The sequence below is a fragment of the Mizuhopecten yessoensis genome, unplaced genomic scaffold (assembly GCF_002113885.1).
Source record: "Mizuhopecten yessoensis strain PY_sf001 unplaced genomic scaffold, ASM211388v2 scaffold716193, whole genome shotgun sequence".
Classification (NCBI taxonomy): Eukaryota; Metazoa; Mollusca; class Bivalvia; order Pectinida; family Pectinidae; genus Mizuhopecten; species Mizuhopecten yessoensis.
In genome coordinates, this window is record NW_018479994.1 from 15,116 (window position 1) to 36,978 (window position 21,863).

A 21,863-nucleotide genomic window follows, 5' to 3' on the forward strand; every position below is an offset into this window, starting at 1 on the left:
TCTACTAGGATATTTTAAATCACAAGCAACATAACAAGGTTAACTGTTAAATAGGAGTTTACAAAACACAATTTTACAAATTAATGAAAGAATATAATAAACTTAAAACATATCTAAAAATATATCAAACATGCAACCGGATCTTAAACTGCAAAGAGTCATGCAAGGACTGTAAAATAATCATAAGCACCACGCATATTTAATTTGGAGTAAAGTTAGTTTAAATTTTATTGTATTGTATTGTCAATATATTGCAGTATATACATACAAAAAATAAACACAATACAAAGACTCGAAAACAAGAATGGAGTACGTATATAAAATTATAAATCCGTCTCCTTACAAACATGTATATTAAGGCCCACAGACACCAGAACACGTCAAGGACACGACTTTATAATTAGTTACAGACATGTCTACGCACCCAAAGACACATACAGACATTATTTCTTTCCATATACCATAACAGAACAGAATAGAACTTTATTGAACACTCAGATCGATACAAACGATACTTCAGTAACATACATAACAAACAATAAACAGTATTGGAATAGGTAAGTTAGTCTGGAGACTGAAATGTTTGCATAACACATTTCAGAAAGTTACAAAGATTTTTCATTAATTTCATATTAGTTGTACAAAATAGTTCACGGTAGTTGATTGTTTTTGAAAACCGGAAATAATATCTGGGAATATATTTACGTCTTCTAGTACGAAAAAAGCTACATTCAAATACATAGTGGTATTCATCACCAATAACTTGCTGATCACAAAGTGAACATATACGTTCATCCCTAGGAACATTTTCCCACCTACCAACTTCAACCGGAAGTCGATGGTTACATGTTCGATAACGTTATTAACGTGTTGGGGTATTTCTTATTTTTTTCGGTAAGATCAAAAGATAGGGTTCTAGCTTTATTTCGTTTTAAACATTCTATAACATATACTTTAACCAGAATGATAGACGGTATCAAACCATAGTTGAAAATACTGACTCTAGATTCTTTCTAAAATAATCTGAGGTAGGTTATTATTATTCTGGTTGTTGATGTTTTGTGACAACCATACGTAGCTGAAACCAGTTTCATTGAAAATATTTTCAACAAAAATTAACACAGTGGCACCTCCTACCCATAACAGTCAACCAATCAGAAACACTAGCAGAGTTCAGGACATGCACCACATATAACATAATCGAACAAATAAAAAATCTACAACACAACTAGCACACACTCCTTACTTACATTTTATCAGGGTAGTTGGTTTTATGTTTTCATGCCATTTGTATACTAGATAAAATTTGGTAGCAAACTGATAACTCAAGTATTTGATGTTCTTGATCAGATCCCGAGTTTGCCATTTCCGTACATACATGTAACATTATTTTTGCTCAGCTTTAATGTTATCACAATCCTATGGAAAATTGTCATATGTATGCTGTATCATGACAAGGCCTATATTGTAATTCTACATCCCTGTTTTTATGCAAAGAAAACCCACTGAAACACTGTGCATACCAGCGCACTACAGCACAAGACAACAACGATCCGCAATCGTCAATATTGACAGAGGATGGAATTCAGATGATAAAGAATTGGCAATAGGACGGCATTGACTGTTGGTTCATTCTTACTAAAGGATAAAAGGGGTGGGGTGCCAGAGGATTACCAAAAGTTAATACCTTATAAAGAAAATATATTGTGTTTAATGAAATGACAGTGTTTATGTTTATTCATATTTTTTTTTACATACTATGTTAACCTTTTTCATCAAATTTTTTTAAATTACACATTACTGGTCTCTAATCCGTTACATCCAGCAAAGTGCCTTAGTCTTTCAAGTTACGTCATTAATGATCGGATTCTATGATAATTTACTTCCGGAAAATTACTTTCCTGTTTTATTTTTAGCTAGATAATTGATGAAATATGACACACAGATATAGAATTATCTAGCGCTTCTATTGGTAATGTGAATTTTATTACCATTACTCGTGCTGCATACACACCAATGCCTCGTCATTGTAAACGTCTCTACCTATGCATTGTTCAATAGCTGACCATTCTTAACATAACAAGGTGTTCATTATCAATACAAAAGGGGGTACTGTGTGTTAAAAAGGAAAACATGCCTGAACCTGTCCAATTCCGTCTTTGCGTATTGCAGAGTTATCTTCTCTTGGGAGCAGGTATTGATTGTTACGTCATTGGTTTGTGTGAGAAAATTGCGTCGTTTTCTCAAAAATTGATGACGTTACTCTCACAAATAAGTGACGTAACAATCAATACCTGCTCCCAAGAGAAGATAACTCTGCAATACGCAAAGACGGAATATGTGAGAGAATGGACAGATCTCGGCCCTACTCGATCAATCCATTCTCTCACAGAATGGACAGTTTTCGGCAATTCTCCTCCACGTAATTAGCCATTTCACAGAATTTTTCACAATGATGAGTTAATTAGCCAAAAGCAATTTTTACGACGAACTGTAGCATTGTGTTTCGCTAAATGACTTAAAAGAATAGATGCTATGCTGGGACGAAAAGTAATATCTCAATAACAGAATCACTGAAAAGAAAAGAATAGTTCACATTAAATGCAGTTTGGTGTTAATATACAAGAAACCCCGACACGAACGAGCAGAGTTTTTTGTTTTTTTTTAAATATTGGCCGCTAAACACAATCTCGCACACTATCTTCTTGTGCATATCATTTATCTTTTTATTTATTCTTTTTGTACATATTCAAACATAATTTGTTTTTAATAGTTATTGACTACATTTGTAATGAGCGGACGCCATGTACTTTGATTCAATGCCTCATCTTCCTTTAGGCTAGGTTTGACAGTTTAATACAAATTTTCCCCTTAACTAATCTTATAGATTATGAAAATATATGATATAAATACATTTGAGTATCATCATTACATACTCGTATATCGTAGATTTGTTTTATATGTGTGTATAACGTATGTTGAATTATGTAAAAGCTAGTCTTAAGATAAGTAGCCGTAATTAAAGCCCTTTTTCCCGGAATGTATTTGAATCATCGTTTGAAAAGGGATTTTCTTTATATGTTTTTCTTATTATGTAGGAGGTAGGAGGGTAAGTAAGGGATGACAAAATGATTTCCTTGATATTACAAATCCCACAAAGAGAATCTATAGGATCGTTTGATTGCCTTCAATAGTCTGATTTAAGCGTTGCCCTGCGCATCCTCGATACTCCATTTGTTACGCTCACTTGTGTTATTTGCACCCCTGGAACATGTCAAAGCAAAATCGAAGGTGTGCGCCACATTGTGATGAGACAAGAAGACTTGTTAATTATTTGATGTACATCAACAGAATATAGCGGCCGCGTTACTGTAAAATTGACTGGCTTTGATGTCGGGTGTCGCTCCCCTGTTATCTTCAAAGGAGAGGTATCAGTCTAGCAATTGGGCAGTTGTTTTACCCGAGACAAATCAAATAGCTAGCCGCGTGCCTTTAGATTCGCTATGACATATTCCAGGGGTGCAGAGACATTCGAAGATGTGTCCAGGCTCCTCGATTATATTTTCCTCGGTGATACGTGTACTAGCACGTGCATCATGTACTCTCAGCTTCACCCTCTTCGTCGCTCATCATCATCATCATCATCATTGACGTTGTCCTGGTCGCTGAGTGGTGTTTTGGAATCAACCCGGATGTCACCGTCCTCCACACAAAATCTCCAGAATATCTCTATTCTAGTCAATGTGAAATTTTGTCCCATGTGATCTTGCAGAAGCATTATTTTCGGCTCAAGTGTAATTTTGTATACAAAATATATATACAATATCGACTAGAGTCTTTCAGTTGCTTGTTTTGTCTTGATATTTATATTAATTGATTTTATTTGGGAAGTGGGAATGGGAAACATTTAACACTGTACCATCCAACCAGGTTTTGATAATAACATGAAAAATGAATAGTAGATTGTATTATAGAGAAATATAATTTACTACTCAAATTAATGGTCATTGATTCGATAACGTAACATTCATTTGTCTAAAAGAATACTCTATATTACTAGTGAAAAATGTGTCTGTATGCCTTTTTTCTTTTAAATATGATTCATTTGAAAACATTGAGATGGTACTCATACTATGTTGTATAACGTGCGAGAAACTGCCAACGAAGACATCCGATTGGTCAATATCACTTTTGATGTGTTTGACATTCCAGGAAATGAGTCATGATACTTTTAAAGGACTTACAATGAAAAGTGATGCTGCTAATTTGTATCGTGATATTGTTGTTGATAAATTTAGATGTTTAGTGTAATGTTTAATTTATTATTATACGTCTCTGGTATTACGTAAAATGCGATAGATAGAGATAGTATCGATAATTAGTCATGCATATATATATGTATTATTTGTTTTATTTAAATATCGTCGTGCTTACAAATGTGTACAGGCATTTCAACATTTCTATAAGTGTAATAATAACTCATTGTTACATTTCAGTGTTACAACATTACTATGATACAACTTTGAGTCTTTCACCATAAAAAAATATTAGATATAATATCGTCATCCAGGATATTTTTAACGATCTACTTACCACTGCAAAACATCATAACAATATATTTTTTGTCGGCCTGAAATTAACTTTAATAAATCATTCCGAACAGAAAGTCGTACATTGAAGAATTGTTAGGGAAAAAAAGAAAGTTCAGCTTAGCGCTTGAGGTAGACTCGAATTATTGGTAGCTATCGTAGCATTAGGTAATGTCGTAATTATCGAATGAAACGGTGACGTTTAAATTACTTAAAGTTCCCCGTACCAACGACATTAACTGTTAAGGTTCAACCACACCCGTAATAGATGGTATAGTCAACCGAAATATTAATCCCCTGATAAATCATATTAGATGACCATTATTTTAGCATCGGAATACAGATCTGTAATTTGGATACTTTCAACCTGTACATTTAGTTATTAAAATGGTGCAAAGCGAGATTATTTTCGTCTAGAATGAGACATTAAGACCGACGTCTTCATAAGGAAATAGTTAATCGGCAGTATAGCATGTTAGTCTCTTTCGTTGTACATATTTGTATATACTTGTTGTACATACTTGTATATATGTTCTCGGCCTTGTATGAGAAGAGTCTGTGACTCAACATGTTATTATCGAGTATAAATAAAGTCTATTATTATTATTATTATTATGTAGTGACCCAATTGAATGCTGCGTAATGGTGATATTATCTTAAGTGCATCTGGGTAGGTCATTTGGGGTTAAGTTTCTCTATATTCATCTGTCAAGAGGCGGACTAGGTTCAGAACAAGCTGGAAGTGGCGTTGAACAACCACACGTATCATAGTAAATTGTTACGATAATATCTTTTCACCGGCATATTTATAAATGGGAAACCAAGGGTCGTGTGCACTTAAAGAATACATAAGTTTAATGTTTGTAATAATGAACGTTGTTTTGAAAGCTAGACATGCTTTATATATTATAGCACCTTTTATCTAAAATGTTTAGACATGGTCATTTAAAACACCACATAATATTATCATATGATTATAAGATTCCTCACAAGAAAATTCGGTTCGATCCTTGCCCTCTATAAATTCATTCAAATGCTGTTTAACATCAAATGTTCAGTTAAGTCCACCTATTTACCTTTTTCGGAAATCGTAAACTTAATATTTTGCATACTAAGCTCCAACACCAGTGCAGTTCCCTTAATTATGACCTCGACAGAGTTAACCTTTTTGAGAGTGCAGCATGCAATTGTGGTCATCCTTGTGAGAATGTCTTTTTTTTGGCATGTCACCTTTTTACAAACGAAAGACGTGTTCTTGTTTAAAATTTAAATAATTTCAATGTTGTGTTAAATTTTGAAATAATTTTGTTTGGCAATTCACAATTGTCCGTGGACCTTAAAACTAACAGTTTTAGATATGTGCATAACTTTGTAAAATCCAGCAAGAGATTTTAAGCTCAAATTTAGATTACAATGGTATACACGTATATACTTAATGTCACTATTATAATATCATTTAACATGTATATTGGGAGAAGGCGTTGACAATTTGTTATAACTTGTGCCTAATGCCTTGTCTACTTTTGGCAATAAATATGTTTAAACTAAACACATTATGTAACAAAAACATTTTTTTCTAGTTTAAGTCACATTTTCACAGTTTGTTCAAATGAACTACTGTGGAAAGTTTCTATCAGATAAGCGGTTTCGCATGGACACACCCATCTTCATATGTGGTGGGTATGCTTCTCAACAGCAAGTAAAGGAGAAATAAAGCCCTACAAAAATTAGGTATATATTATAACTCGTGCAGTATTCTCTGATGTCTTATACCTACCATCATTGCTGATTAAATATGGACATATGTATAGAATAAAATAATGAATATGTAAGATCTACCGCTAGGCCTTTCTGCCATCTAGAGCTTCTTCAGGCGGACTGAATATATATACTTATATTTGTAGATTCTGTCCTCACCTTTACGGACAAAAATAAAACGGCACAAAACTTCCCTGTTTTAAGAAATATCATGATCATGATAAAACCTTTACAAAGTTTAAACAAATGGTGTTAACGTCATTTAAATGTTATCAAAAAAAAATAATTAAAAAAATGGTATAAAACTGTTTTAAATGTTGCTCTGTGTTGTGTTATCAGAATTTTGTTTTAAATGGGAGTGTATTAAACATTAAATGAACTATTTTACTGTTATCTCAATCTCTCATCGTAAAAAATACTTTCATACTTTAGACTACCTTCTCTAGGTGTACCCACAAAATCATTAATCACCAAAGTCTAAAACAAAAATCCATGAACCATGAATTGCATACACTAACATTTTTTAACCCACGTTAGCTAGAAAAGTAGTTTCACGTATTTACCGCTGAGACATGAAGTGCAGTAATTTCATTCGTCCACACACTCGTTAAGTGGAAGATGACATCCGGTTTGATGTTGTATAGACGACTTCTATGTCCGGGATTGTCTTCGCCATGCATGGTGGACATACTATAGCAAGTTCGTGACTTCTCTTTATTTCCACGCCCATACTCTTTTATTTCCCGGAAAAAACCATGTAGGCAGTATCCGTTGTTATAACGTGTTTAAATATGATTGAGACGACTTGATTCACACATTCTCATAAATCGAAGGCACGATCTAGCTGATGGGACCGAGGCAGACACGGAACAAACAGGTATTTCTTCTATTTTTACATATAGTAAATTTATATTTACTTATCCGTTTCAGATAGAAGTGAGCGTAACTCCTGAAGTATCGATGATTATCAATAAGTAACAGAAATGTGAAATGATATTTTTGACAATTTGGTATATTTTTCGGTACTACTGAAGATGATTTAGCATTGGTTAATATCTATATCTATGTCAGATAACATTGATTGCAAAAGTCTGGCTGTACAGCTAGCAGTAAACAGCTACATGTATATAACTTCATACATAACACATTCTGCAGCCCGTACATCTTACCTGTTGGATTGTAAAGCCATACGTTTGTCTGTATGTGTGTATGTATGTATGCATGTGTGTGTGTGTGTGTGTTTATGTAAGCAAGGAACGTAAACTGTTGTGATCAATCTATTAACCAATTAATTATGCGTTATTTATTTTTTTGTAGAATAATTAATCAATCGGCGAAATATTAAGAGTTTTCTGGATCGAGTCACTACCTTATATTCAGGTTAGTAAACTGTATTTGCTAGTGTTTTATTGTGGTATATCTAGAGGACAGGAAGTTAGTCGAAAGAAATAGGTCAGACTTACATATTTAGTCATTCATTTATTAACAGTATAGTAACATGAACACATGAATAAAAAAGCAGGCGAATGTTTATTTCACCACAGTGTATCGCCATCTTCCTTTCAAAATTGACGGTTTAACTATGTTTGCGATACAATAAGTTGCGTATTATGACATACAAAACATTAATATAACTCCGGTTGTAAAAATAAATATCTGTTTTCCTGAAACTATGCACTGGAAAGACCGGGAATCGATTTTTCCCGTAGAGGTTTTGTTGATTTAGAAATAATTGATGTGATCATATTTATTTAAACCCATTGATATTTCAATCAAACAATAAAAAAAAAACTGCAATTCGTTAGGATGACATTTGGATTTCTTAGTTTATACGTTATATCACCTTTTGGTGGAAATCGAAAATAAATAGTTGCTCGTCGACAGGGCTCATTGACTACAGCAAGATAACTGACCTGTCCTTTCTAATAAGAGGACACGCAACGGGTATTGCAAATTAGGTAGGTGTATGGCTTTTTGTCAGTTTTGTGATACAATAATATAACTTGAGGGAGAGAGGAACGCCATATTGGAAGCAACAACCAACACTAGTTGTAGCATCCCGAAAACGTTTTCTTGAAATTCTTGTCGTTGGATTTCGATTGCTTTTAATTGCAACACGTGTCAAAAGAACCTTAACTGAACTCGCTGTTATATTGTTTTTTTTATCAATTTCAAATTGTTATTTTCCCAAGACGAGATGGGGTATACCTTTAGGTACTACCAGCCCTGACATCGTGTTTTGGTTGTTCGTTTTAAATTATAGTTTTTTCCTCTAACCTTTCAGTTATATATTGATATACTCAATACATTTGCGTACTGATTGTTCACCTATGTACTCCTGCAGATGGAAAGCTCACACGAAAACATTGAAATGAGTGATTCAAGGACTTATGGCAGAAATCGCCATTCCGGATCTGTTTCGAGGTCTAGTTTTCTTCTTGTAAGTAATTCAGAATAAGGTTAATAAAAATATGAACGCATCATAGGTGAATTGAATTTCTAGGATAAGATTATTTTGATATAAAACTGGCTATTTAAAAGTCAAACTTTCGCCCTTCGCCGGTAACATCCATATTTGCACAGTAGGAATTTCGCCCCTCAAATTTAACTACAATGTGCAATATTGATTATTAATAGTTTGGGTAATGAAAAATTCGCCTTTGCTACGTATATATACATGTACGGAGGGCGACAAAAAGGAGAAGATTTCCCGGAAAACAGTACTGTATACCGGCAAATTTTCGCCCAGTCAAGCTTTCGCCCTCGCCGATGAATTTTGATTTTCGCCAAATGTTCATTTCGCCCTGTTGCACTTAATTACTGTGTATTCATGTATTATGTTGTTAACTGATACTTTCTAATGAGTTCTGACGTCACGAGTTAGTTCGTTAGTTTTGCGTTTACGTGTCGTAAGTTTCGTATCTTAAATCATACATGTATGATGCCGGGTGTCAGGACAGACAATACGGAAAGAGTAGCATTAGGAAAAAGGAAATATGTGAACTGTAAACTACAGTTAATAGGATGCCATCAGTGTCCCCTTTACAATGAACATTAACTATCTTACGGATTCTTCAAAATGATAATACGTTAGCCGCCAGATGAGGGTATGCCGGGAGATTCTGGTATATTACTATACATGTAGCGGGGTGGTTTTACAAATAACCAAGAGTTCTTTGAGATTTATGTTTATTCCATTTCCACTGCACAGATATAACATGGTTCAATATCCTAGTGTTTAGGTAGATACATACACTCTGTAAACAAACACAAAAGACTGCATTTAGCACAACGAATCACAAGTACAATACATATACTAAAGGGACATAACTCATAACTCTGTACTGCCTACTATTTCATACCGTTACAATTACACAGCATACATGGCAATTACTTGACAATATTTTACAATTATTGTTTCTCAATTATATATCATTACAAATAGTTACATAATAATCTACTGACCAGTTAATCCAAAAGAAATTAGAAAGAAAATGATAAACCTAACTTTAACAACTAAAGCTAGAATATACATTTCATGGAAATATAAATTACTTAAAATGTACATATCATGCACTTGTGTATGGCGCAGGGCTAGGAATTGGGAAACCGATGCCATCAAACGAGCGAATCACTTAGTACTGAACTATTCGATCTATAAATAAAATAAAACCATTCTCTTAAAAATAGTAAATGTCAATATACAGATATATATATACTTTAGTAAACATTATTGTTCTTCCTAGTGTAATAATAGTCATGAGGATTCAGACATGAAATACACTAAATATAAGAAATACATATTACTTGGTCAATTCTTTAAACCTCACATAATTATGAATAAATTCCATTTAACAATTATTTAGAAACTACAAATATATTTAGATTAACTAGAACCCTAGCAAAATTAACTTTAACTGTGAAGAAATTATTAATATTAGATAATAGAGAAAACGTACTGTCAAAAGATGTATGTATCGGTGTCCAACTCAACGTGTGTGCTCTCTTACAAAATCCTTAAACTGACTCAATGAAATCCCGCCAAAAGTGACCAATATAAGACTGACCAATAGTAACAGAAATCTATACAAAATATCTGACCAATGAAAATCGACTATAAACAATAACATACTGGACCTTACATAACCACTCCATAGGATACTATAAAGGTTAAGACAGGTAGACATCACAGGTAAGGATCACAGCACAGGACATGTACGTCATAATATCAACACATACAAATAACATACTGGGAACAACATAGAATATAACACAGAGTATTTAATTAATATCAAATACAATAAAATATGACTCTGCTACATACACATTTTTTAAACACTTGGTGTAGACAACGAAACGTCATAAATAGTTGTGTATTGACAAAGCACAGTCGAGAAAAAACGTTTCTGGTACATTTATTTGTATTTAATAATACGACAAAATTAAAAAACTTATCATCAAAGAGAGAAGATGGTAAAAACTACTCAACATCACAATAAAATGTTGCTTGGTAAATACGATTTAAAAAATCCTAGAAATTAATAAAGTTAAAAAAAACAACAGAATTATTATTGTCACTAATACGCAGTCATTGCACTAGAAGCAGAATCTTAACTTTAACATATCGATCCCTCATCGAAAAGTTCCATTTAAATTCATTTGTTGGCACTTTCATTGAAAACAATTTCATTTAGAGTGAGCCCGAGGCTGACCTCTTTATGTTTAAAATTACATACATCATTTCATTTTCTAGATTGGAGCCAATATTTTGTTATCGTGTGTGATATTGGTCCTGATCATCCTAGTGTTTTCCGGTCAGAAATCTTCAAATGAGCCTGTGGCTGAAAGGTATTTATACTGTTATACTATTATGTTGATCATTTACTGTAAAAATATAACTTTTCGCGGGTGGAAATGTTCGCGCTGTGACTCGTTAAACTGATTGTGGTGTGGAAACTTTCCTAATAAAATATGTCCAGAAATTCGTGTATCTGTATTTTATATCATCTATGAATAAATGTTTCCGTGTAGACCTCTTACGAACTAATGTACTGTGACAATGACCGCTTTCATAGTACAGTGACATTTGCTTTGACAAAGATATATATAGTAAGGGCTGAACTAATTGCTATTAATGTGGTAAAAAATTCATAAGATTTTTTATAAATATAACACGACATTGCTTTCATGATACAATAAATATAACAATTGAATCAAAAAGTTAATATATTTTCATGTCATTATATGTATTGTAACTGTCCAACATATAAGTTGAGTGAACGACAAAGGAAAACAAAACTAAACACTTTTTTTGCAAAAATATATTTACTTTTACTAAAACACAGCCATACCTATATTAGGATGGAATTTTAGCATATGTCAAATAATAACAAGGTTACTGGTTCAAATATGTTTCTTTCTATATAGTTCATGCCTTCACATCTGGATCAACAAACACAAGGTACACGATACAGTGTGTTTATTTATTGGATAAATGTCACCGAAACACAAGTGACGAGATATACAATTTTATAGCTCGTGCCCTTTCCGGGCGTCCAACTCATGAGCTGCGGCATCAAACCGCCTAGCCTCTCAATTTCTGCAGCCCCTACCAATACACCACCTCAGCTTCTTAATAGGGAGTCTTCGATGTTGCAGTTGTCGACAGCCCGATCATCTCAAAATTCTTTATTGACGATATGAGTGCGTGGATAGCAATGTATAGATATATGCATGAATACTTGCTGTACAAATGTTATTACGTAGCAGACAAAGTAGAATTACGACAGGTAGTTTCTATTTGAAACTTTCAGATAAACATACACTTTTGTATAAGACACTTTGATTAATAACATAAATCTATGTAAATATTATATTTATGTATGTTATATTATATTCATCTGAAGTCAAATCTCAATGAGCACATTGGGCGAGTCAGATCGTGCTGTCTTGGAGCGATTTCCTGGATATTTCCGGACTTCCGAGGAGCAGGAGACTTTGGAAAAAAGCATTCGACGTAATATCCCGGTGAACATTACGATTGATTCTGCCATCTGTACTATTGGGGTGGAAAACCCACGTTCAACACCTTGGTGTGTACTGACACCAGCTGTGGAAGATTTCCATTCCTGCTGTGTATCGTAAGTATCGTGAAAAAAAAAGAAAATAATACATGGGTCGCGCAACATTGCAGAAAGCGATAGAGATTAGCATCATCGCATTCTCTGCTATCCTCTGTATGATTAAGCGTTGATATCGTGCCATTCTTGATACTCAAGGGGTTACGTTCACTTACACTTTTTGCAATCATGGAATATATCATAACAAAATGGTAGGCACTAACCTATTTAATAAGTATCACAATAAATACACCTAACCAAAGGCTAAGCTAATACTCGTCATTAGAGAAAACAGAGGAAAAGCCGGTAAATGTTACCGTTATGCTGTCGCGCGTACATCGAAGAATTCTAGTATTCCTATCTTTGAGCTGATGCCCTCGGCAACGGTAATCACTTTTGATATTATTCGTTTACACCTCTTCGGTAGCAACATTTGTAAAATGTAAAATAGGAAGATGTCCGTCGAAATTGTTTTATGTTTCAAATTATTGCAACAACTTTGAGGAAGTGAATATTTATAACATGCATCGCAAGATTTGTTTTAAAAAGAAAAAAATATCCTTAAAGTGTCTCGAAATATTTCTTAGTAATAGTACCATTGGTATTGTTAAATTTAGACGTATCTAAGTTTACAATAATAATGGTTCCGTAAAATCTTATACATATTTTTATTTTTTATTCATAACCGATATTGCTTTCAGATTTACACTTATTTCAAAAAAGTCTCCCTATAACATAAACCGACCACCGGATATCTACATGTAAGATTTAAGGGACACAAATGGAAGCAATTTGAACACACCTCGGTATTCTATTGGGTTTTTTTTGGGGGGGGGGGGGGGGGGGGGGGGGTGCCCGTAAATACTCCTGTTCATATGAACATTTGATATGGCTAAATGGTTTATTGTTATTAAGACTAAATAAAGCTGTACATGCATTGCTACATATATTTCGGAACACATTCAGACTTATTTGCATCCTTTTAGCCTTTAGCATCACTTAATTGTCCTACATGGACAAAATAATCCTATAATTAGGGCGAAAATGATTAGATTTCTTCATCGATTTAATAAATATTCAAATAGATGCGTACTGACTTTGCATATATCTTGTATATAGTGAAGTGAAACTCTTCATGTATTATAGTTGAAATATTAGAAATCATGGCAAATTGGTAAATTAGTGGATTTAAAAAAACACACCTATTTCTTTCAGGAATATCCAGTATTCGTCACCATTATTTAAAGTAGACAACCGTGGTGTGGATAGAAAATTGGCGGTATTTGGCAACCAACGACAGTTCTTCCGGACAGAAACATGCGCGTAAGTGATATTTCCATACTGAACCCTTTCCCGAAATCAAAGGGTTTCATCTTTCGCGCTCCCCGACTGGAATAGGTCATGAGAAATGTGAAGGCTCTTTAAAAGACACATTGCAAAGGATTCAAGGAGACTAATCTGCTGTCTTAAATGAAAATTAAGGAATCGCACGGCAGCTTCAGGGTAAAATCGACAGGTTTTGAAGGTTGATGTTGCTGAAATATCTTATCAAGAGCCTTTGATTTTGTCGTGACATAATATAATTGTGCGGAGAGAACTGTTTATTGAGAGCGGAAACCTTAGACTTTAAAGATGTACTAAATCTAATGATTTTGTTAGTCTGTTACGGTTTTTGCGCCATCGTACACAATTTTGGCAATAAATTAAAGGAATATAGAAAGGAGTTCTTAGGAGAGAAAAAAACTTGAAATGGAACATAATGAGCATTCTATGATACATATGTAGATATCCGTATATTATTATCTTAAAGAATATTTTCAGTGATGATATTTCTTCATAAAATATTTTACTAATTTTGAACTCGATTTTCCAACTGTAAAAATCGTGTTATGAAGTAATCTGATGTTATATTGATAAATTAAGAATTGTGTTTGTCCGCTATGAAACACATCCTCGTTTTCTTTTTTAAGTAAATGTTAGTTGATTATACAGCGAAAGTTTAATGCTCATTGCATACAGAAACAAAACAAACTATTCAGCGAGATGTTAAAACGATCAGAACATTTAAATATCTCGGCAATAGTTTTTTCGGACACAACCCAAAGTAAAGAGTTGTTCCTTTCACAAATTCAATTATCGCTAAAAATGTTTGGGAACTATAGGGAAAATAATTGTTGGCAAAAAAAAATGTTTTTATCCTGTATGCGATAAATCAGATTTTATCTTACTGAATTTGTGTTATGTTATTAGACAGGTTACTGGATGTGAACTTTGCACGTGTGAAGTTGAACAGGTACTCTACACCGGTGTATATGACACAGAACAAGTAGGATCAGACAAAAGGTATGGCGTGGCCTGGTTCCTATTCGACGGGTGCTGCAAGTGCTACAATAGAGGGTGACTCGTGTCACAAACTCCATGACATTTGTTTGTGAAATCAAAATACTAATTTCTGATATTCAACGTAATACGTTTCAAAGGATGTGTTAAATTAATTGAAGTAATTATCATTAGCTTCAGTATAATAACATACAAGAAACAATTTCACAATATTCCTACGAGAGGCTATTGTTTGTTATTGTTGCAATCAAATAGTTGTATCCTGATTAACATGTTATACTATTGTGTAACACATCTATTGGAAAAAGTGTATTTGCCATTGATTACTATGTTGAATTTCAAATAAACTTTAGGTTTACAACGCAACTAAATGACACCTGTGTTTTGATTTATTTATATGTCGGCATAAACAAACAACAACACCACGACCATATGTATCACAAAAATAAAGAATTGCCGTCAAAGTATTAAAAACTCGATGATATGTAAACTTTATTTATTTTACAACATTTATGAAACTTGTTTTTTAACTTATATAAATCACTTGGGTCCGGATGCTGGCGCGCGGGGGGTCTTTTTGGGGGAGGAAAGCGCAGTACCCGGGGAAAACCCACGTGGTCGGGCAGGCGACCCAATACCTTTGCACGTCCGATTGGAGAATCGAACCCCGGCCGCCTTGGTGAAAGGCAAGTGCGCTATCCACTGCACCACCCTGTCACCCAAAACTACATGATGGGTTCTCGCAATTTTACCACAGAGAAGTATTGAATAATTTTGTAGTTCCTCTCAAAAATAAACTAGTTTAATATATCTATCTCTTATATATAAAGTATATGGTCAGAGTTTAACAGAATTCATCCCATTTTCTTTAACAACAGCGTTGATCTCGCAACAGATTCTGGACAAAACATAATCATTTTCCTATTTGACTATGCCTTTCATAAATCGTTTCGAAAATGAAAACCATACATTGTGGGACAGCTACAAAAAATGAAACAAACCAAATAAAATCAACAGTGCTCCTAGTGTAACAGGTTAAGGGGGGCTAGACCAGGGATCGAACACTGCACTCCAGGTTGTTGTACTAGCGCTATAACCGACTAAGCTAATCGATCAACGTAAGTGGCCTGCCCAAACAGTTATATACAAAATGAAATCAAAGGGAGATTTCGGTATATACATAAAACCACAGTCTGTGGGAGAGGGTTCCTGGTCGGACGTGAACAGGTATTGAATCACCTGCCCGATCACGTGTTTTTTTCAAGGCACACTAACACTTCCCTGATTAAGACTCTCGGCGCGCTTCCATCCGGACAAGCAAGAGTGATTATTAAAAGTCTGAGAAATTTGTTTCATAACTGTTGTAACATTGTCGAATTTATATATCATTCAACGCTGTATAGTAACATGAAAACAATCGACAGACTTAAGCGTATTATCGGCTGATTCAGAAATGGCATGTTTTCAGTAATACGTGTCCAAGTTAATTTCAAACTCAAAAGGACTTTGTTGATCAGTTACTGTGAAAATGGTAATTTTCGCGGTGTGGAAAGGCTCGATTATATCCACAGAAAAAAAAGTTTATTTGTGGATTATTTAGATTGTAGAACCATTGCCAGGGCGAACATTTCCATACTGCGCGCGATTTTTGTAAAGAACGACAACGCGAACATTTCCATACTGCGCGCGATCGTTGTACAGAACGATGACGCGAACATTTCCATACTTCGCGCGATCATTGTACAGAACGACGACGCGAACATTTCCATACTTCGCGCGATCATTGTAAAGAACGACAACCCGAACATGTTCATACTGCGCGCGATCATTGTAAAGAACGACAACGCGAACATTTCCATACTGCGCGCGATTATTGTAAAGAACGACAACGCGAACATTTCCATACTGCGCGCGATCAATGTAAAAAACGACAACGCGAACATTTTCGCACGCAAAGGTTTCCATTTTTGCAGTATCCAAATAAGGTTGCGAAGTACTGCAAAGAGGTTGAACAAGTGTCTGCCAGTCATAGATCACTGTAGTCTATAAAAAAGAATCAACATAGGGTCAGTCCCTTTTTCTCATACTCAGTATAGGATCACATCGATATGTTCCAAGAGAAGTCATACGCATAATGTATACAATATATATTCCCTAGGAAAGTTTCAAAGTAAACATTTAGTTGTGGTCGGTAGGAAGTTACCCCTATATCCACATTTGCCACGCCCATCTGCCTCCCCACACTTCAATAACTTATACTGAATTGAACTCCTTACGCCAAGAGATATTGTACGCAAAGTAAGAGAGAGAGAGAAACACATTCGGTGTGCATTAAGGAATAGTCTTTTAAATGTTTGTCTATATTTCTCCTATTAGGCCTTGAGACATATCGGGGAAGGGGGATTCTTTTAAAGAAAATTCATTTCCATAAGTCCGGGAATGATTTAAACGAAAATCAACTTCCCGCATTTCCCCTTCATCCCGATCCTAAACTACCGTATTTTCAAATCTACAATAAAATAAAACTACAAAACAAACAAAAATAAAACAACAAGCAAAACACGCATACAAATACAACTGAATAAAACAACAAAATCAAAAGTGAAAGTAACAAGGAAAAGAGAAACACAATTATTTTTTTCAATATCCGTTTTATTCCCCTATCAAGTATATTAGAAGACTGTCGGAGTAAGGGAGAACCAGGGTTCGTTTTATTTCATGTAAGACTACACATTTTGACGGTTATTCAGGTACACTGGCACAGGTACCTTTATTTTAGACACACAACACAAGATAGAACCTTGTCGTGTTCGTAAGGCGGACATTGCAGAGGGCCACACACGGTTCGCACCTGATAAAACAGCTTTCCGTTGTCATTTCTGCTTCCACCGGTTAATGCTTGTGGATGTTCGTCGACACATACGTACTCTGATGCAGCCTTATGATTGGCATCATTTGCTGAAAGACTCCCATAATAGGCTTTCTCCCATCCGGCATAGCATTCGGTTCGGGCAGGAATCATCACAGACGTCGAGTGTTCGGATGTTCGGCAGACTGCACAAGGTGCATCTTCACTGTAGTCGTTCACACCGAACAGAGTTGGATCCTCGTACTCAGTTCCATACATGTAGGCAGGTTGGTAGCTTCGTAAGTTTTTATGTGGTCCCCATAAGGGATCAGGGGGCAGGCATACATAATTGGAAGCCGCCCCGGTACTGTCATAATACGAACCACCCGTATAACCTGTATATCAACAAAAAGGACATGATGACCATGCATCATGCTCATGAAATCAAAATTGAGGTGTAGATCATGCTGTTATTCGGGAACTTTGAAGTCACACGCTATATAAGAAAGGATATGAACAGGAGAAAATCGAGAAACAAGGACGAAATAACATCTTATACACTACGGTTGACAAACACGTCAATCTTTCGTATGTTACAATTTTAAATATTATCAAATTCAAATATCGTAAAAGATATAAATAATATGTTTATTAAGCCAGTTTGGAATATTGCTATGAATCGGGGTTAATGTGCATGATATTTATATAATTTGTTTTCATAAATGAAAAACAATATGGCCGCCATATTGTATGTTTTTTAAATATACCACATACGGGGATTTTCTAATCGTTAATATATATATATATATATATGTAATGATATAAGATAAAATTCAGGATACAATTGCGCAACAAGATGGTCGCCGAGGTGTTACGTGGTATGATACTAAAACCAGACCACATGGTAGTGATTTGACTTTTCAAAGAAAAAACATTGGTATTCCGTCTTTGCGTATTGCAGAGTTATCTTCTCTTTGGAGCAGGGATTGATTGTTACGTCATTGGTTTGTGTGAGAAAATGACGTCGTTTTCTAAAAAAGTGATGACGTTACTCTCACAAACAAGTGACGTAACAATCAATACCTGCTCCCAAGAGAAGATAACTCTGCAATACGCAAAGACGGAATACCAAAGGAACCTATCGATAGGTGACACTGATGGTGTAGTATCGCGTTAGTCTTACCTGAGTATACGAGCTCTGTTGTGTTATCTGCTGGGCAGTCTTTCCTCCCCCACCGGACATATACAGCGCCCTTGTTACTTGCAAAAGTGATAGCAGTAGTGTAAGGGGTTTCCATACCACTTTAAAAACTGTAACTTCACATTTGAATGCATTTTACTTGCCTGAGACAGTAGCTGTGAAGAAAAACATTCTTGAAAAGAAACAGACACTAAGAGGACCTTTTCAGAAAAATATAATAAAGTTGAAAACAAATCAACAACAGAGTTCTGTGAGTAAAATTGCACGGGGCAAGATTAGGGCCCGCAATTCATGAAACTGTGTGAAATTCATGTTCAAGCATGGATTTTGTGCTCAAGCCTGAGAGTTAAAGCCGAATGCTGTGTCCTGTGTTAACACTAGACTTTTTGACCATTCAAAACTGGTTTGAGTACAGAATCCGTGCTTGAGCATGAGAATGGTTTAATGAATACGGGTTCGGGGTTCGAAAATACGAAATACAATTGGAAATACTGTATACATTACTGCAGTTTTATTCTAATGGTCTGGGTCTTGATATTTTATATTATTTGGTTTGTTTTGTTTGTGTTTTACGTCCTATTAACAGCTATGGTTATTTAAGGACGTGCCGGGTGGTGGTGGTGGTGGTGGTGGTTGAGGTGGTGGGGGAGGAAAGCCGGAAATCCCGGAGAAAAACCACCGACCGACGACCAGCACCTGGCGACTGCCCCGTAGGTCTCGAACCCTGGATCCAGTGGTGGAGGACTAGTAGTAGCAGAATGTCAGACGTCTTAACCACTTGGCCACCGTAATGTTAATGTAATTTTAATATCTACAGTGATAAAATTACTTCCTAGTCCATGTTTATAAATATTCATAAGAAATAAACTACCTGTCGCTAGCTGGGATTTCAAAGTGCTGATTTCTGCCGCCTGTGAAGATGACTTTGTCTGTAACCCAACGAATTCTGATTTCATCTGCTCGTATTCCTGTAGTTTGGCCTGAATGTCATGAAGTTCTTGCTGTATATAGCTAGGGTCAGACAGTAATATCCTTTTATCTCTCATATTTTCTTCCGATTGTACCCGACAAAGATACAAAAAAAAGAAAACTGCATAGGAAACATAGTTTTCCGATCATTATTTCTTACGAACGAAGCAAGTGGAACAATGTTTGTATAATTGTAGATTGTGTGCGACTGTGTAAGATATGAAATGACCTTGTATGGGAAATTATCAGGTGTTGGTCGATAACGTCAATTATGAATTGAATAGTCTGAAGCAATGTTTGTGTATAACAACAATACTTACATATTGTGAAAAAATTGTCAATTAACGTATGTGTACACTTTTAATGGTACCATATTCTCAATTATACATGGTTGTTATTTAGACTACGACTACTTTTGTTGTTGTAAACGTACTTTCTACTAGAAAGCGTTCGAAGTTGATTTAGTTTGGTTTGGTTTTATTTTGTTTAACGTCCTATTTTAAAACAGCTAAGGTCATTTAGTTTGAAGTTGAGAAAGTATTTATAAATTCACATATTAAATATTTATATTGATATCATTTATTTTTTAGTTCGGCGATGCAGTCAGCCACACAAAATAAATGTCTAGCTACAGTGTCAACGATTAATCTCCGGCACTGATAATTTACCTGCAGAATAGAATGAAATACCTATACGCAAAGAAATTACTAGAGATATAGCGTAAGGGTGTTAATACCATTGTTCTTAAATAAACCCGTGCATGTTCGGGGGAAAGAACACTGTAGAACACTGTAACCCACTGTATGTGTATCGTATAAGGCGACTAATGTGGGGCCCCTGTAGAATCGGGGGTTTCGTCTGTGTCTTCTACTACGAGAACACGTATACAATAACATTGATCTGCTGCACCCATTGCAACATATAAGATCTTTTTCGTTCCCTATATTTCCGGTCTTCTTTCTTTTCCATCTAGTTTCTGTTTCCGGCGGTGTCTCCCGAGGCACCCGTCCCAATATGCGAGGATGTTACACCGCACACAAGCGAACGAAGAAACTGTTTTTTTAAAAACTGTAAAGATAAGAAAGAAGACGCCTGTATGATTTCATCACACTTAATTGCATTCCGTCCATTGTAGTTTGTGAAAATATTACTGATAGTTGTAAATTATTTTGGAGTTGATGTTGTGACAATTACAACAAATGTCATAATAAAAGACACCGTTGATGAAATGGTGAGAGTGAATAAGTTCCCGGTTGACGATATCTTTGTTGAGTTTGGTGGCAAGATTTTCCAGCCGACTGTAGGCATTCACTGTGTCCCTCTTCGGGCCGACTTGTTTGTGTTTTCATATGAGGCTGAGGCTATTGATGAGCTTATCAGGACTAGTAACAAACACCTAGCCAAGTCCTCCAATTTCTTATTCAGAAATATCGACGATATGCTGTCTTGAGATAACAAAAAAGGTCACTGACTACATCAATTGTATATACCCTGCTGAGCTGGACATCAAGGACACATGAGACCCTTTTACTTCAGCCGCTCTCCTCCATTTGCTCTTGCAACATAACCAATAGGGACGTCTTACTGATAGACCGTACGATAAGCGGGTCGATTTTGACTTTCCGATCATGATATATCCCTTTCTTGATAGCAACATCCCTGCTGCCTCTTCCTACGGTGTTTACATGTCGCAGTTGATTCGGTGTTCAGGAACTTGCTCCGAACATCATGACTTCTTTGATATATGTCGACTACAGGGTTTCCATAGATGCCTGTTGATGAGTATAAAGAATTTGAGTAGCCATCATGATCTCATAGGGCGACTTCTTTGTGTAATATGATGGTCAGTGTGTTTTATGCACATACGTGTACCTAGTGGTTTTGGCAGATGTCGTCGTTGAAGCATAAACCCGTTATTTCTTCGGAACACCTCTTCATATTCTCGAAGAAATATATAAGTTTCTGCGGAACACTTCTTCATATTCTCATAGCAATATATAAGTTTCTTCTGAACCCCTCTTCATATTCTCATAGCAATA

The 21,863-nt window shown here is 35.3% G+C and overlaps 2 protein-coding genes across 2 annotated transcripts; one reads left to right on the forward strand and one right to left on the reverse strand.

Annotated features, from left to right (window-relative positions):
- Positions 1–6,964: 6,964 nt before the first annotated feature.
- On the forward strand, positions 6,965–15,180 carry LOC110442034. The gene is made up of 7 exons (XM_021485438.1): positions 6,965–7,224; positions 7,665–7,727; positions 8,692–8,787; positions 11,101–11,195; positions 12,254–12,487; positions 13,682–13,789; positions 14,717–15,180. The coding sequence occupies exons 3-7, from the start codon at positions 8,692–8,694 to the stop codon at positions 14,865–14,867; spliced, it is 684 nt and encodes a 227-aa protein (XP_021341113.1). The 5' UTR covers positions 6,965–7,224; positions 7,665–7,727; the 3' UTR covers positions 14,868–15,180.
- A 2,276-nt stretch (positions 15,181–17,456) lies between these two features.
- LOC110442033 (short-chain collagen C4-like) lies at positions 17,457–20,014 on the reverse strand. The gene is made up of 3 exons (XM_021485437.1): positions 19,727–20,014; positions 18,838–18,915; positions 17,457–18,049 (listed from the first exon to the last, which is right to left on the reverse strand). The coding sequence occupies exons 1-3, from the start codon at positions 19,899–19,901 to the stop codon at positions 17,577–17,579; spliced, it is 726 nt and encodes a 241-aa protein (XP_021341112.1). The 5' UTR covers positions 19,902–20,014; the 3' UTR covers positions 17,457–17,576.
- Between the last annotated feature and the right edge of the window lie 1,849 nt (positions 20,015–21,863).